Source organism: Diplotaxodon limnothrissa, linkage group LG2 (assembly GCF_057381915.1).
Source record: "Diplotaxodon limnothrissa isolate DT_005_m linkage group LG2, D_limnothrissa_male_GT1.1, whole genome shotgun sequence".
NCBI lineage: Eukaryota > Metazoa > Chordata > Actinopteri > Cichliformes > Cichlidae > Diplotaxodon > Diplotaxodon limnothrissa.
Genome location: NC_140597.1, coordinates 11,063,063 through 11,080,921, shown reverse-complemented (window position 1 = coordinate 11,080,921; position 17,859 = coordinate 11,063,063). Strand labels below are relative to the sequence as shown.

Here is a 17,859-nt window from a genome sequence, read left to right as displayed (position 1 = left end):
CCATTACTTTGCTTGTTTGCAGCTCTGAGTAATGAGAACAAACTGAAGGCATCAGTTTGGGATTCTCAGGTCAGAGACGAGTCCACAGGTCGTGAACTCATTGAGCTTTTATGTCTGGAAACAGAGTTTGTTTTCCCTGAAGGTCGGCCTCACTTCAGCGATTTACATCCCGTCTTCTTGATGTTTTCATAATGTGATCTTTGGTATTTGGAGGTTTGACTTCACCTTTGGAGGCTTTAACACAAATGCTGCTGCTGAGTTCAGCTGCCGAGATACCTTTTAGCCACAAACCTTTTTGGCTGTGATGAAATTTTTGTCAAACCTCTGCAAAATGTCAAACTTTTCAGGAAAGAAATTAGTCCTTTTTTTCTGTTTTTACTTTTACCTTGAGGCAGTTTGGAGTTTATCTGCTGGGTTTTAGGAGGATTTCATCAGATGAGAAGTTGAAGGATCCTCTCGGCCCTGAGAGAATTAAAAAAATCTTTCAGTCCAACTTGAAAAACGTGCAACACTGCTGCTATGAGGATTTCACATGATAGTAGCGATACCAGGGATTCTGCTGGATTTAAACAGATACTTTATAATTTAGAACACCTAAAAACAAAATATAACATAAAATAAATAACAGCACATGAAGTCCAAATACATGCTTTTCATTTAAAATTAAAGCTCATCGTTGTAGTTCAGAGTAAATAATTATACAAGCTAGAATTGAGGCCCAGAATTGATTAGAGTCCCAGAGCATTGAATGTGAAGATTTCAGCTGCTGACCTTTTTATTAAACCATTTTAACCACTGTGGCCTCCTGGAATTTGTTTTCAGACCAAATTCTGCTGAAAGTTTTTCAAAAGCTACACACAAAAGGAATAAAGAGCTCAAAGTCTGACCTTTTCAAGTGACTTATATAACTGTTTTCTTTTGTTTTGTCCAGCTTAGCAAATTCAAGCGTCAAGTCAGCTATACAAAATCAGCACTGAGTGGAGCAGGCCTATTGATTTTAGAAAACAATTTATTATTACTATTTATTTATTTACTTATTTTTCAGTGTTTAAACAGTAATTCAGGTATTGTTGTTTGCAGTTATTTTTATGTATTTGGGGGAGGAAAACCTCTTAATAATTTGCTAACTAATGCTAACAAGGCATATGAAGTCTCCAACATGGGTAAATTAAAGTTGAGGTAAGTTAAATTACCAGAAAATGCTAATATGCCTACGACAATGCAATACTACCTTGGCCCAAAAAAGCTTGAAAAATGCTACACCTGCTAATAATCGAACCTACTTTTGCTTCCTGAGTATGGCAATTTCGAGATGAACAGAATCAACTTTTCAGGATTTACTTACCTGGATGATTGAGCATGCATCAAGACATGTTAAAGCTAAGTTTTGGCTAAACGTTTACCTTTTCAACAAATGCTAACTTTTGCTAATAAAAAAGTGCCTAACAGATTGCTTTTTGAGATGGCAAAATGTAAAGGGCTGAAACGTGTTTTATATTTCTTCATATATAAAATGCATATTTAAAAGTTAAAAATCAAAAAGTTAAAAGGGCTAAAACTCTGGCTAATTCAGCTAAAAGTACAAAGAGACATTTCGTAAAAAACAATGTAAAAGTAAGAAGAAAATAACTGGCAACACATTCTCCAGTGCTTAGGAAAGAGTTTAACAACAAAACAAAATTGGAGTAAATTTGCTGATAAACGATAAATCTTGAAACCTGAGATAAATAGCATTGCTAACGTAGCATAAGAGCATAAGCTACACTAGTGATTACATTGTTTTTCAATGGAAAGTCTTTTCTTAAGCTTGGAAACTGTAATATATTGTAATCTGAGTTACTTTAGTGGGGGTCATTTTAGCAGAAGTAAAATAATGTATAACTCTATTTTGCCCCTGGAAATCCCTGCAAGACCCTTGAAGGTTGCCTGGAGTTTGATGGATTTCAGTTTGAGAGCCAACAATTATATTTTCATATCTAAAAAGACAGAATGCGGCTCTCTGTTTAAATCTACAGAGTATTTCTTTTTTTTTAATTTAGCAGAGCAGACCCCTCACTGTAACCTCCGTGAGAAAGCCAACAGCTTCTAGGCTTCCAGGTTCTGTCCAGTTTCTTCCAGGTGGTTCCCAAACTGTTTCCAGGCCTGTTCTGGCATATTTCTCACTGTTTGCATCGTCTGTGGATGTTTATCTGGTGGCAGCTGTTCTCTCAACGTGCACTCTGCCTAGCAATATGGTACAAACCCGTACACATGCAATGTACTGCTCGTCATGTACTGCCGTAAACTACAACTCCCAGGATTCCCAGAGGGAATCTGGGTGATGGGGGACACTGGGTTGGCCATATCGCAGTGTGGATACATGGAGGAGCAGAGGCAGGTTGATTAGATTGGATTTGTAGGTGTGCTGGAGTGGACAAATCAATGGAAACATGCAGATGATGATTGATGTTTGGACATCCTCTGCATTTCAGTCAGCTTTAACTTTATTTAATTGTACTTAGAAAATTTTGCTTTTTGGTTTCTGATTATCTCTCCATCTAGTTTTGACCCAGTCATAAAAATTACAAGTTTTTAAACAAAAGATCTTTTGTTTAAATGCTTACTTCATTGTTGTTTTTAACAACATCTAAAAGGTTTATTTGCATGTTTTTATGATTTGAAAAATAGACGATTCGTTCACATTAAAATTAGACGGTGATTAGATTTTTGCGTGTTTAGCTGCGGGTGAGGGTTTGCAATGTAGGGAAAAATGTAAGATCCACTCATATTTTAGTGTCTCACAGGGAAAACTCACGGATCAGATGAGTCTAGCTTTAACCTTAGTGTTACAGTTTTTGCTTTAAAATGTTGAGTGTGTGTTTTATGCCAAGTTTGTGTGTCTGGGTGTGAGTTAAAAAGGCTTACATGTGTGTGTGTGAGATTTCATGCTTATGAGGACGTGGTTGTTTTTCCTCTGAATTTCTCACTTTTCCAGCTCATATTTATGTCCTGATGTCACACACAAACACACACACACACACACACACACACACACTGGCTGCAGTGTTGCGTCACACAGATGATTTTTCAATTGCAGAGACAAATATGCTGATCGTCATGACAACGCTGCCAAAATACAGCTGGGGAGTAACCTGAGTTCAGTGTGGGGGAGTGAGTATGTGCTGGTGTTCCTGTCGTTGTGTGGACATGATCATTGGGTCACTATGTGAGGACTCTCGCTTTCTTATGGGGACAAAGACCGAATCCCCACAAGGTCAATAAATCAGTGGGTGAAGAACTGGTTCAAGATTGGAGTACACTTAGTTTGATGCTAGGATAATATTACCATAAGGTTAATTTAATCTTACAGGTTATAATATAAGGTGTGAATAAGGTTAATTTCTGGTTAGTGTAATGGTAATACACTATATGTATATATAAAATAGCATAATTTATATTTAAAAGCAGTTGGTTTTCCAGTCAGGAACTTTCAGGAAACTGAAGGTGTTAAAGAGAGTTCAGTTTCCTTGAAGTGGGGTTATATAAGGTCCTGAACCATAGCTGCTGTGTTTCCTGCAGCAGGAATTATTAGGCTCAACCCCCTAAGACGATTTTATACAACTAAAGGAATCAGTATGAGTTCAAGTGGGTGATAGTCTTTGGACTTCACAAGACTCCATTCATAAAAAGTGGAATTTGTCCTCATAAAAACAGGGCTGTTTTTAGTCTACTGGTGCAGCGACTGGTTAGGTAGTTCTGTAGTTTTACTCTGTTTATTTTTGGTGTTGTTGGATTGGTGTATTTGGATTCACACTTTGACTTATTCACTGTTAGACCAGCATCGCATCTTTGTGGATGCTGCAAGAAAACTTTGAGAGCAGCTGGAGAGTGCTGCTTCTGCAAACACACCAGATAATAATTTTAACATTAGGTTTAATTAGAAGTTAGTGTGGCTTGACATAGTGGTAGTGTAATCTTAGAATAAGGTTAAGATGATGGTGCATATCTGAAGTGAAGAAAACATGGCTGTGTGAAACAACTTATTCTTATATGACAAGATATGAGATGTTTTTGCAGAGTGTATGCTGCAAGGAAACACTGGTTTACTCTCTGTCTGTCTCTCTCAGGCAGTATGAAATAATTATGGGATGTTCTGTTTGTCTCTGTGCTCCAGGAACTCAGCACACACACACACACACACACACACACACACACACACACACACACACACACACACACACACACACACACACACACACACACACACGTATTTAACCTCCAGCTAGCAGGAAACAACAGAACACGAACAGGAAGAATCTACAACACTTTCATGTTAAAACATCTCTGCTGTGTTCCCGTTGGCTCCAACATGACTCCCGTACAAACAAGACTCCTTATTCAGCCTCTTACATCCAGGCCTCTGAATATCCGTTCTGAGCTGTTTACTGTCACAAAAGTTTAAAAAAATAAATAAATTATAGCGTCTTCTATTATCGCCACAGGCCTCCACACTAGGGGGCGCTGTAGATACTTGCTTTGATCCAATCACATGTTCTTGTTTACTGATGGGCTGTTACATAGAGATGGTGCATTTTAAATATATATTTTTGTAGTTTTAGATTCAAACTACGGGATCATGATGGTTAAACAAACTCACAAAAGCGATCATTATTATCATAATCTGTATGTTAACATAGAGGAAATTAGAAAAACGAATAAATGAGTCTAACTGTCAGCACAATGTAATGTTGGTTATTATTTATTAGTGTAAGGTTAGATTTAATGGGACGGTAGGACGGCAGTGTGATGGTAAAATAGGGTTCTGGTGAGATTCATGTAACATTAGGATAAAGTTAGTTTAATCAGATTAAGGGCAGGATAATGTTATGGTAAGGGTTATTGCAGTGTTTGGCTTACGTTACTGTCAGCGTATTGCTGGAAAAATGTTTTGATATGAAATTAGGATGAGTAAAGTGAGACTAATGAAACAAGGTTATGAAGGAGTTAATATAATGTTACAATAAGGTTGGTTTAGCAAGCTTAATGGGATGACAAGTTTAATTTTAAGTTTATTGTAATATTTGTTTTCAACAATGTTAGAAAAAGGTTTGGCTTAAGTTGTTTCAAAGTTTGGATAAGGTTAGACTAAAGTTAGTCTGGTAAGCCTATAAGGTCAGTATCCTGTTAGGATAAGGTTTTGGTAAGGTTAGGATAACATTACTGCAGTATCATTAATCGGGCAAGGTTAGGATACTATTAAGGTAGGGTTAATATAATGTTTTAAATAAGTTAGCAAGATATTAGAATTGGTTTTTGGTTATTATAAAGTTAGTATAAGGTTGGGGGTAAGGATAGAATAATTTTACTCTAATGTTAGAGTATAACGTTTGTTTTAAGTTGCTATGAAGATAATGTGAGGAAAGGTCTTGGGTAAATGTGTTAAGCGTTTCATTTAGGCTAATGTTAGCATCATTTTAGAGTAAGCTTTGGGTAAAACTACTACATAGCGAGGATAAGGTTAGAGTAAGGTTATTATTACATTTTAGTTTACTGTTAGCATAACGTTTGGAAGATGTTAGGGTATTGTTACCTCAAAGTTTGGATAAGGTGAAAGTTTTTTGGCTAAAGTTCTTGCATTTCTTGGTTTAGCTAAACGTTAGCATCATTTCAGACTAGCGTTTTTGGTTAGAAAAAAGTTATAAAATCTCAAATAAAGTGAAATTCTGTTTTCTGGTGTTGTGTAAGATATTGTTGGAACAGTGTTAGCTAAAGTGTGGACGTGTTTCATATTTAGATATCGTTACCGGTTTGTTGTAACAACCGTATCAGGGTCAGAGAAGTTTAGAGCAATTAGCGTCTGAAAAATCTTCCTCCCTGCAGATGAACTTCTTCATGTGTTTTTAGATTTTGGCTTTTGATCCTTGCAATGGAGTCATCATGTTTCCAGCCTTTTGGAGCGATGGATTTTGTGCCACTTTATTTTTAAATGAAGAAAAACTTCCCTCCGGTCACAGAGGGGGAGGAAGAGGCGGGGATGGGAGCATCGCTTTCTTTTTTTATTATTGTGATCGATTCAGATTGATTACGTTCACATATTTAACGTGACGCGCTCCTCTCTTACTGTTGCTTCATTTGGAGCCAAAAAAAAAAAAAAGAGGGGGCGGCCGGATGACGTTCCGCCGCCGCCACTGCCGCCTCCTCCCAGAATGCATAATGGCGGCACTCAATATTTCAGACGGAACAAATGAATTGCGCGAGGCTCTTTTAGCAGAATAAACTGCTTTTGCGCATCAAGACAAAGTCTGGGGACTAAGGGACCGAGGACCTAATGTGTTGTGACAATAGACAGTAGAGAGGCTGTGTGTGTGTGTGTGTGTGTGTGTGTGTGTGTGTGTGTGTGTGTGTGTGTGTGTGCGCGTGTGAGTGAGACAGAGGCAGATCTGTTCCAGGGACTGTTTTAGTGCCTCATCAAATATTTAGTTTGATTGTACATGGTCCTGTAATTGCCATCTTGGCTTGTGAATTATTGATGGCGTGTAGCAGAGCCAAGGAGGGCCCTCATCCACACACACCCACACACACACACACTGCTCGCTCATGTGCTGTAATAAGGCCAGACAAAAGCAAAGACACACACACACACACACACACACACTGAGGCTGGTGCTGAGGCCAGTGAATCATCATGTAATGGTAATGGGCATGAAGCTGCTCTTGTTTCATATCCTAATTAGCTGCAGAGGAGCATCATCTGAATTCCTCAGTAATTATTTGAAGAGGGCGTTTCAACAACACGGCAGAGTCAATATTAGACTTTACTCGACCTTCTAATGAGGCGGCCCTTCTTCTTCCTCTCCTTCTGATGTTTTTGTAGCTCAAGCTGCCTCCCAGCTTCTCCTTCTTATTTTCTCGCTTTTGTTTTTCAGCTGCAGATCCTCCACGGTTTGTTCGTTAGCTGCAAACAAATGAGATGTGACGGCGAGGCGGTTAGCGGGTTAACCAGGACGGATTGCTGTTAGCTCGCCGGCAGCCCCGGCTCGCCACGCTTGGCTTTGTGTTTCGTTTCAGTTTTGTCACCCGTAAGATGAGCTGGAGCTGGTGGCGAAGGCGGCGGCGTGCTGGCCCAGACTCGCCGGGCGGTCAGGTGGTAAACCTGCAGCGGCGGGTGGCGTGGTGGCTTCTCAGAGAGCATCAAACTGTGAGGGCGAGCGGCGGCGGTGGCTGCAGGATCAGCAGCACGGCAGCTTTTAAAAATACTCCTGCTGAAATATTGATTTTTTTTTCTGCTTCTTTTTCTTTCTTGCCTAACGTAATAAGTGAGACACTCCAGGGAGGGCTGTGTGTGTGTGTGTGTGTGTGTGTGTGTGTGTGTGTGTGTGTGTGTGTGAGAGAGAGAGAGACAGAGAGAGAGAGAGAGAGAGAGCATCCTTGCTCAGCCCTCAGAGTGTGTGTGTGTTCATTTGAACTGTGTGTGTGTTCATCAGGGCCTTGTAATCTGAGCCTGACATAATTGCTTCCCATAGTGCACTGGGTGTGGTCGGGGTTGACATCATCTAGAGTAGCCGGCGAAAATGCTGAAGTCAGACCGACGCCCCCCCCCGATGTGAGCTAATTTAGCTTTAAAGGCGCTCCACTGGAACAATTACACCAGCCGCGGTCACTTTCCTTCTTCCATTCAGAATTAAAGGCCTCAGCAGCGATTGACCACTCACAGGAAGGTTTCAGGACTTTCTGCAGCTACCACATAAACATCGAGGGCCTAGAGGTCAGAGGTCACCCAGGGATGACTGAAAATGACTAGAAATAACCAGAAACTAATGAATAAGTGACCAAAAACAGAATGTATATATATAAACCGAGATACAGAAGGTCATCAAACAACCGCGGAGAACCACAAAATGGCTTTAAAAAGAGAAAAATTACTACAAAGACGACAACGACGCACAAAACAACGGCGCTGAACTGTAAAATGGATTCAACGAGATGAAAACAAGAGCAATTAGAACCAAAGCAATGAAACAGAATTGAATAATAACCAGAAATCGAGATGGAGAAACACAAAACTACAAGAAATAATGCAGAGAGAGATAAAACGACTTCAAAATGACACAAAAAAGGACTTTACGGAAAGACACAAGGTCAATGAAAGCCTTCAAATAGACTTGAAATAACTGTAGAGAGAAACTAAATGAGGCAAAATCCCAAAGGACACAAAACAACCACAAAGAGAGAAAACGGGATCAAAAAGAAAATTTAAAGGACACAAAATTACTTAAGACAAACAAAACGACCACAATGACACACACAGGCCGACTTTAAAGACGTAAATTGGCTTCAAAGAGACAAAAAAGGAGCCCAAAGGACACGACATGGTTTTAAAGACCACAAAGTGAGAAAAAAAAACTGCCCTTTTAACAGCTTTCTTCTGATTCGCTGCCCCTCTCAAACAGAAGGTTCAAGCAGCAGGTGGGAAGGACACAGAAACCTTTATATATATTTTGTTACCCGTCCACCTGAATCCACACTGATGTAACCTGACGTCCACTTTAAAGCCGCGTGTTTCCCGGGTGCTGCCGCTCCGTGTGACGGGAATAATGGGAACGGTCTGGTGGATGGTGTTTAATATTCCCACAGGGGAGAACCAGGTTTGTGATTTAGCTTTAGTTCCTAGGAGGGGAAATCTTTTTTGACTTTAATATCATGTTGAACACAACTGCTGCTGTGTATTCCCTCCACGCCGCCTGCCAGGCTGTGCTCTCCTGAAGGGCAGCGCTGATTTCAGAGCTGCATTACGCTCCGCTCTCCGTCCTGCTATAATTGATTGTCGGTTGGTGTAATGAGGTGACAGCTTACACCAGCAGACTCCGTCTCTCTCATTATCTTTACCTCCTTTTTAAGAGCCCGAGAAGAAGGAGTAGAAGAAGGAGTCGGGCGGGCTAATGACGGAGCTCCGCCTGCACGCTTCGCTTCATTATTTATTGTGTTTTAATACGTTTTCAGGGAGGAGAGCGGCGCTCCTTCACTGTCTCCTCGTCCTCTCACCTGCAGTGCTGTCGACCTAATCCTCAGACTTTCATCTGGTTTCAGTGGGAAAAAAAAAAGGAAGCGATCCAGGTGAAAACTGCTTCCTCCATGTCAGGTTATAATACTCGAGTACTGCGAATATCAGCCTGGTTAACTGCCAATCAGGAAGCAGGTAACAGCGGGCTGTTTTCCACTGTAGGAACTCGAGGTCAGTTTTATCATGTCTATGTGTGCTCCGACTGCAGGACCTGCCCTGTGGGGCTTCTTTAGGGCCGTTTAAGGGCAGCTCCCTCTCGACAGCTCGGGGAGGCTGCTGGTCAAACTGGGAGAGGACTACAACTAGAAGCCTGTGATGTCCACATGCGAGGTGCTTTTGGTGTAACTTGGATACGACCTGCAGAAGCAGAGGCCACCAAGAGATCATGGCTCTGTTTCAGAGGCCGATACGCTGCAGCTGTGTCATAAGAGGTTCATTAGCCCTGTTTCTTTCCGTTTTACTTTCACTTGCCGGTCAGATTTACACATTAAATAGTATGCACAGCCACCCTTCCACACCGTACTGTTGGGCAGTGCACTGATGATATAACCTGGTGGGTTAAACCACCGGTGGGCCACTGTACTTTTCAGAGCCACAGAGCTTTCAGCGCCTCCACCCCGGTGAGGGTCAATTAGCCACACCTGTCTGCAGAACCGCTCCCAGAATTCAAACACCTGGCTGGGATCGTGCCGGTCCACCTGTGGGGATCCGGTCAGGGTCTGGGAGGTTCCTCAGCAGCTTTTATGATGTGAGGCGGGTTGATTCACTGGTGGAGAACAGCGAGGGTGGTGGTTGGGGGTATCATCATCAGCAGAACGCTGACCTGTAACCAGATGCCCGAGCTGTCAGTGGTTTTAATGTTGTGGCCGTTCTACGTTTACGTTTGGACTCCTTCCTTTGTTCTGATTCTACACAAAAATAGTGGGTGCAGTATGTCGACATGTGCAGATATTTAAAAAAATGTGTGTGTGTGGGTGTGTGTGTGTGTGTGTGTGTGTGTGTGTGTGTGTGTGTGTGTGTGTGTGTGTGTGTGCTTTAAGTGCCAGTGTGGTTGAAATTAGATGTGCCTGCACTGGAATATTGTTGGTGTGTACACAGTATATACTGTATGATTGTGTGTATTCCATTGTGTATATTGGGTGAGTGTGTGTGTGTGTGTGTGTGTGTGTGTGTGTGTGTGTGTGTGTGTGTGTGTGTGTGTGTGTGTGTGCCCCTGGTCTTGTCTCCAGCTGCGTTTTAATTCAATCCGTATCGATCCATATCAGCTCTCTGAAGGACTCAGTATCATCTGAATGGAGCTCCATATTATTCTGTTCACTGCCATAAAGGGCATTAGAGCCTCCAGAGCAGCAGATCAGCTTTCAGTCAATACACACACACACACACACACACACACACACACACACACACACACACACACACACACACACACACACACACACACACACACAGCTCGCCGCCTCCCTCTGCCTCCTCGCTGTGTCTCTTTGAAAGGCTTAGTTCACCCCAAAATTTTGAGGATTACATTTGATTGTTTCCATGTAAAGTGTTTCTATTTCTGACTTTATTTATTATCTACACCTAAATGATATTTGCTGTTCAGACCTTGGATGGCATCTGAGGAATGTGATTGGCTGCAGGAGTGCAGCCACTTCCTGATGAAGATCAAGTACCCAAACACTGCTTTAGGACAGCGTGCAGGCAGCAAGCAGCCGTGTGAAATCCTTCTGCAACATGCGCACAACTGTGTTTACAACAAGAGGAAACGGGCCTTTGCTTTCTTACAGAAATATAATTTGTCTGTTAAATCTAGGGACACAAATAATTTATATGAGGAACATACGGATGTTATATATCTCTATGGTGAACAGATTTTAAATCCAATCTCGAAGCTTTGAAATATCTTTGAGAAACACCTCAATTTTAAAAGAATTTGAAGCACGTTTAAAGGAGCACACAGCCCATTTATTTATAAAAATCTGACTTGTTGCGCATAAATGTGTGGCATGTTTTTACAGGGTTTGTGAACACAGGTAGAAATGAATAAAAGGAGCGATGGTTAAAGAGTGTGTGCTTCAGTAATCAAAGTTTATGTTGGAATCTTATGTCATTACGAGCTGTTACGGTGCAGCTGCCGCGGCGCTCGTCTCCGCTCGGATTCTGGATCTTGTTCAGTTTCTATGTCTCTAATGGGGGCCGTTATAAAGTAAATAAAAAAGGACAAAGCTTTTGAAATAAACCGGATGAGGGGGAAGAAGTCCCCTCTGGGTGAAACGGCTGTTTTAAGTTGTAAAAACATGAAAGAGTTTAATGAAAAGGGGTCGAGTTTAAGAGTGTTTACGGTGTAAAAACATAATTATCGAGAATCAGGAGTTAAGGTGGAAGTCCTGCGAGTACAAACAGCCTCTAGCATACATCCACTGATAAAGTTATCAAATATGTCTTAGTTCCATCATTAACGAGCAGCTAAACAACGTTTTTGGTCCAAATTTGATTAGAAGTGTAAAAACGCCGTCAGACTGCACAGAACAGTGAAACAGGCTGAGCGCCCGCTGTGTGTTTTTAAAGATATTGTTACTGTCTTATTAAGGTGGAAATCGATGCTGACCTCGCACAGCCCCCACTCCCGCACCCCCACAGCTCCTCATGCACTCCCAGCATGCTTTGCTAAGGCAGCAGAATAAGGAGGAGGAGGTGAAAAAGATGGGGTGTGGGTATTCTGCCGAGGTTATCCCCTGGTTAATGTGACATGTCTGTCTGCGACCTTGCCGCTTGTTAACTGCCCGGATTATTATTGTGATAATGTGGCAATTAAAAAGGAAGCGCACCATGAGAACGGGGTGGAGGGGCTTATGGTCCGAGAGATGGATGTGCACAGATTACAAGGCAGTGGGAAATGCATTAAGGTGGCAATCCATTCTGACCCCCCCTCCCCCTCCCTTCACCGTCCTCCTCCAAAGCTGCTGGTTATTACCGCCCATCCTCATTGATATCCATTTCCAATCAATACTCCTCTGCTGCCGTAAAAATCGCCGTAAATCAACGCGCGGCGAGCGAGAGATCGGGCGCGCAGGAAGGAAAATCAAAAGGCGGGCCCTAATGAGACGCCATAAGTCTGCAGGAAGTGTCGACCGCCTTTATCAAGACTCTGCTGCAGAATTGTAATTTTATCTGCTGCTCAGATAAAGAGGCGATATGTGACCCGACACGAAGAAACAGCAACACATTCAGCCCTGAGACAGGCTCCGTCCTCTCAGCCTTTCACAGGAAGATGTAGCAAATCTGTGCAGTTGTTAAATAAATGTGTGTGATTTTAGCTTCTGCATGCAGTTTAACATTTTACGTAGCCATATAAGTTTATTTGGACTGACGCTGGTAAAACTCCTCCTGATGCAAATGAGCGTCCTGCAGAGTAACTGAGCCCGGCTTCCTCTGATTCTCAAACTGTGCCTGTGTTCTGGTTCTCGTCCATTTTGAGCAGCAGTTCAAATGAAACTAATCGTATTTCTCTTTTTTTTTCCTGTTTTGTCTACACATCTTTCAGATTCTTCCTGAAGTTCTTCCTCAAGTGCAATCAGAACTGTTTGAAAAATGCAGGAAACCCGAGAGACATGAGGAGGTTCCAGGTAAAAGTCCAGCAGGGAAGCAGTTATCTTTCATGAAAAATTAAAAATCCGAAATAACCCTGAGGGCTGTGTCCACAACAGGTGGTGGTGTCCACTACAGTCAACGTGGATGGTCACGTGCTGGCCGTGTCAGACAACATGTTCGTCCACAACAACTCCAAACATGGCCGCCGAGCCCGACGACTGGACCCCTCTGAAGGTAAGATGTGACTCAAACAGATCAAATTATTGAGCAGGGTGCAAAGTTCTGGTTTGGATTTTTTTGTTGAGGTAGAATAAAGACAGAATCATAAGCTTTTGTCAGAGGTTTGTAGGACTCGTAGGACTCATTCTGTCGGTCATGTCGATCAGAAGATGTGTAGAAGGTTCAGCTGCAGTTGTGTTTAGTCAGTAATAGACTGCAGCTGTTAAAAAAGTACAAAAAACTCTGAGGTTGGGATCGGTTTCTCCAGCAGACTGCAGGTTTCTGGCTCTTTGGAACAAGGTGAGAGGATAAGCAGCTCACAGGTTAATCTGGTCTTCCTGCTTACGTTTTGTTGTTGTTTATTAAGTGAAACGTCAGGCCTGTATGAAACTCTCTGCCGGCTCAGTGTCCTGCTGGACGTTGCGTTCCTCCGGGGCACGGCGAACAAACGCTCCGTTCTTCCACCTTCCAAGGCGACCAAATAAAATGCATCATCTGCGTATAAACTTCACACAGTGAAACTCGACTCTGAGAGCTGGAGCTCAGCGGCAACATATCCTCTGAAGTTGTAAACTTTAACGCCACTTTGCCCTGTCCCCACTCTAATAAAACCCGATGACATAAGGCTCTCGCTTGATTCGACCTACTTGGAGTGCCAGGAGGGAGGGGCTTAACCAAAGCTGTAGCAGGTTTTCTGGGCAGAATCAGTAAAAGATATTTCATTTGTGCTCACCGAGGAAGCCCACCAATCACATCCTGTTATATTCTGTCAGAGCATTTTGACACGAGTCAGTTGGAACAAATCAAAAACCTGTTTTTCTTTTAACGTCATCCTGGTTAAAGTTTTAGGCCTTGGAGCAGCAGGTGGGTGGGGTTACCTGCAAGTCCTACAAGTCAACCTAAACAGGTTCACATTAACCTCCTGTTACTGTCTACAGCTCTTTAGGCACTTTGTCTTGTCCCATTTGGCAACTCGTCTGGGTAACAGAAAGCCTGAGGTTTTTTCAGAGCAGTGAGCCAGTGCGTTTCCTCTCATACATCAAACTACCTCACTTTGCTGTTTCCCTCGACTCTGTTAAAGATGTGAGGCTTTGCCAGGAGAGATGGTGTAACTCCTTCACTTGTTAAAACTCACTTTGAACGCCAAACTCGTGGGGCTCACCGTACGGGGCGCTGGAAGTGTCAGGTGACTGTCGGTGACAGAAAAGTCGACAAGCCGGCGTTCTTACGCCGCTCTTCCTCCTTAAACAGTAAAAAGTCCTCTGACACCTCCCAAACCACTCTGAAGTTTCCCTTGACTTGCGTTAAAGTTTGAGGTGTTTCCAGGAGAGATGGCGTTCCTTCACTTGTTTTAACCCACTTGGAAGCAGGCGGATCTTACAGGGCATCAAGAAAGCAGCATGAACTCCCAGCACTTTTAGCCAAACACCGCCCCTCCGAGGCACACACAGCAGAGTCCTGAAACAATTCAGCACCAGACATCCACCGTGTCCTCCCCTCAGATGCCTCCCTTTGCCGTTTCCTCTGACTTTGGAAAAGTCTGCGACTTTTCCAAAAGCCGGTGATGTAATTGTCTCGTTTGGTTTAACCTACTTGCAGCACCAGGTGGGTGGTGTTTATCACACTCGGGGCATTTCAGTCGAGATAAGGCTACTCGATCAAAGAAGAAGCATCTGCCCTTTTTCTGAGCGTGCCGTCCTGCAGGCCCGTCTCCAACCGCGTGGCACGTCCAGAGCTCTAAAACAAACGCTTCTTGACACTAATCTGTCAGCGCCTTCAGCAGGCTGGGATCCTTGTGTGCCTCACCTGTGAAAGTGCCTCGGGATATTTAGGAAAGTTTATCAAATCAGCAGTCAAACATTCATGAGCACAAGTGTTTGCACTGAGGATGCTGCGTGTACTGTACGGCGTCCTGCAGGGGCCAAAAGGGGATCGTTGTTTACCAGCCGGTCCTGTGTCTCAGCCCACGGAGGGAAGCTCGAGGCCTTTCATCTCATCCAGCCTGGGATGTTTTCAGAGACGATAAAAAGCCCCAACATCTGCTCCCGCCTTTGTCACCAGCTCTCAGCCTCCCGTCTCCTCGATAAAACTTTCCACCGCCGGCTCCTCGTCTTTGTGTTCTGTTCATTTGATTTGAACCCCCCGTTGTTCCCTTTCCAGCACAACCCCCCCCTTCACACCCGCTGGACTGTTTGTTTACTGCTGTGACAAAAGGGGGAAATTAATAAGGAGGTGACAATCGAGTCCTCGGAGCCGCAAACAGCCGCAGCCCTCTGCAGTGGCTTCAGGGGCTGGGGAGGCCGAGTCTTTTCATCTGGAAGAAGTTAGTGCTGCAGCCTTAGAAGGGCAACAAGCATCCTGAAGTGTGGTTCCCAAAGCAGCGTCTTTAAATATCAGTTCAGTCTTTCAGCTTCCTGCTTAGAAACTTGACACATCCAGAGATTTGCCTGGAGATGAAGCTGAACCATTTCCTTCTGATTTAGGGAGGCGCTGGTCTGTTTTAAGAAAGACACGTTTGCTTCCAACCTGGATTACTCAAATCCAGTGTAGTCCAGCCTGATAATCAGTATTTAAGTGATGGAAACCGAAAGCTTTGTCTCTGGAGTCCCTTCACTTTAGCTTCTTTAAAAACATCTTAAAATCAAATCAAATCTTTCAGCATTGGGTGAATTTGTAAATAATGATCTTATGACCCTTTAAAGCCTCAGTGTAAACTGAGTGTTTATTCAGCCTTCTGACAAAAATAAAAGAAATATGGGTTTACTTACATGATTTTTAATTTGTTTAATTTCTGCCACATTCGACATTAAACCTGCCAACAGCGTTTTTAGCGTTTTAGCCATTACAGATGCCTCACCTGTTCGTCCTTTAAGGTGGTTTCTGTGCTTCTCTGTCAGATCTGGAGGCACCTTAAGCTGGTTTTATGTCGAATTTTTCCACAGGTTGGTTTATTTATCAGTTTTCAGTAAAGACAGCAGAATCTTGATGTCTCTGCTCGCGTCGGGCCTTCATGCAGATGTAGAAACAAAATGTAAAATAAGAGATTTATCTAAATCACTCAGAGCTTTCTCAGTGAGCTCACGCTGCCAGTAACTGCTGGCAGAAAGTCATTACCGCGCTGATAATAATGGAGAAAATTGTAACTGGGATGTTTAATCGAGTCTTTGAATGCAGCTTTATAGATGAGATCACATAATAAACAATGAGAGACTCGTTCATGCTCTGACTGGAATATCAGATCGTCCTCCCAATAAAACAGCTCTCGGTCCGGGAAAAGGTTGTAAAGCTGCGGAGCCTCGGCTTGCTTTGCGTCCGTCCGCCTGTCTGACTCGACTCGGCTCGAGTCCGGACACCAGTCTAGTCATTACGGAGACACTGTTTATATGGAGAACCTTATCGATCTCTGTGGCGTTGGAAAAACCAATCATTTTGCATTTTGTATTAGAGGGGGGAGTAACACACTGAATCTGACTGAAAGCTCTCTGTGGGTGTAAGAAATGTCACAGCTTCAGGGTTGTTAAAGATTTGTTGCCTTTTTCATTACCTTCCCCAGATGAAACATCTAAATAACGATAAAAATATCAGACTCGTCGTTCTCTTCCTGCTCGCGGAAAGTATGATTCTCACGTCGGTCTGCATGTGATGCAGGATGAATTCTGACCTGATTTTCAGGAAGCAGCGCGTTTCAAAGGGCATTTCTCCAGGAAGAACACACACTCACACCATTTGATGGACGTCTGAACCAAAGTGTTTAAGCTGGCAGATAAAATTTAACAGGTTTTAGATGAATTATGTCACACAGGCCTGCAGACCTCCAGCCCTGGAACCAGACTGGTTGGTGACCAGTTGGCTGGAGGTTGTCTCGGAGAGCCTTGCTGTGATTACTTTGGTTGAACATGGCGTCTGGGACGAACGCCGACTGGAAGTGTGGAGCTGGTCCCACCGCTGAATGAGCTCTCTAAAACGATCTGATGTCTGTTACTTGACCTCTGTGTGACCCCAACTGTCACTTATGCTGCTGTCATGTGTTTGTATGTTTCCGAAGCAGCCACTCCCTGCATCAAAGCCATCAGTCCGAGCGAAGGCTGGACGACTGGCGGCGCCACCGTCATCCTCATCGGGGACAACTTCTTCGACGGCCTGCAGGTCGTCTTTGGCACGATGCTGGTCTGGAGCGAGGTGAGACGACTCTTATTCAGATATCACACATTAAATGCTTTACCGGGTTGTTTAAGGCCCCGTGTTTTGCACTCTAACATTTTTTAGGCTGATCGCAGTGAAGAAATAACTTTGGCGCAGAACCTGTGCTCCGAGAACAACTGCACAAACCGTACATCATGTTCTCCATCTTCATCTTTCACACACACACACACAAACACACACGCTCGTATCTTAGGAACACCTGCGTCTGTGTCTGCAGCAGGTCTGCGTGTCCCCAAAAATATGCAGATTCAGTGCGAGCTGAGCTGCAGGAGGAGCTGCGCATACGGTGCACCATGAAATATTGAAGCGAGTCCAGAAGAGCAGAACACCTGGCGGGGAAGGAGGGAAGATGCACCTCCACACGCCGACGGAGCTCCTGACTTTGATCAGCGTCGTGTGGCGGCAAGCAGACGGACTCCAAAGCCCAGCATCCCTCTGAACACAGACTGCATGCTGACCCAGATCCCAGTCAGGCGGTCGGCGCGTTCTTACTCAGAAAGTTTTAACAGGAAGAAGAATCGGCTGCTCTCGTTCTGCTCCTCGGTTATCGTTCCAGACATCCGCTGCTGTTTGTAAAACTCAATATTTATCGTGTAGAAGAGGCGGAGAAATCTGAGGACGATACAGATGATAGAACTGATGGGTGTGATCAAAGGTCGTGATGCCGAACCTCCAAAGAAGAAAAGCAGAAGTTTGTGATGCAGAGATGGATTTGCAGACGCAGGCTGAGGGCAAATTAAAAACATGTAAAACCATCATTTTTACTGTAGTTTGAGTAAAAACTCTCTAACATGTGGGGCTCAGAA

At 43.5% G+C, this 17,859-nt stretch overlaps 1 protein-coding gene across 3 annotated transcripts in view; it reads left to right on the top strand.

Moving 5' to 3' along the window:
• Window positions 1-17,859, top strand: part of LOC146638248 (transcription factor COE3) — a 141,044-nt gene that overhangs the window by 79,939 nt on the left and 43,246 nt on the right. For 2 of the 3 annotated variants that reach the window (XM_085360678.1, XM_085360662.1), the window contains exons 7-9: window positions 12,585-12,666; window positions 12,748-12,865; window positions 16,896-17,029. In XM_085360678.1, coding sequence (XP_085216804.1) covers window positions 12,585-12,666; window positions 12,748-12,865; window positions 16,896-17,029 — 334 coding nt within the window. The remainder of the gene's footprint in view (window positions 1-12,584; window positions 12,667-12,747; window positions 12,866-16,895; window positions 17,030-17,859) is intronic. The other variant, XM_085360670.1, reaches the window with a different exon arrangement.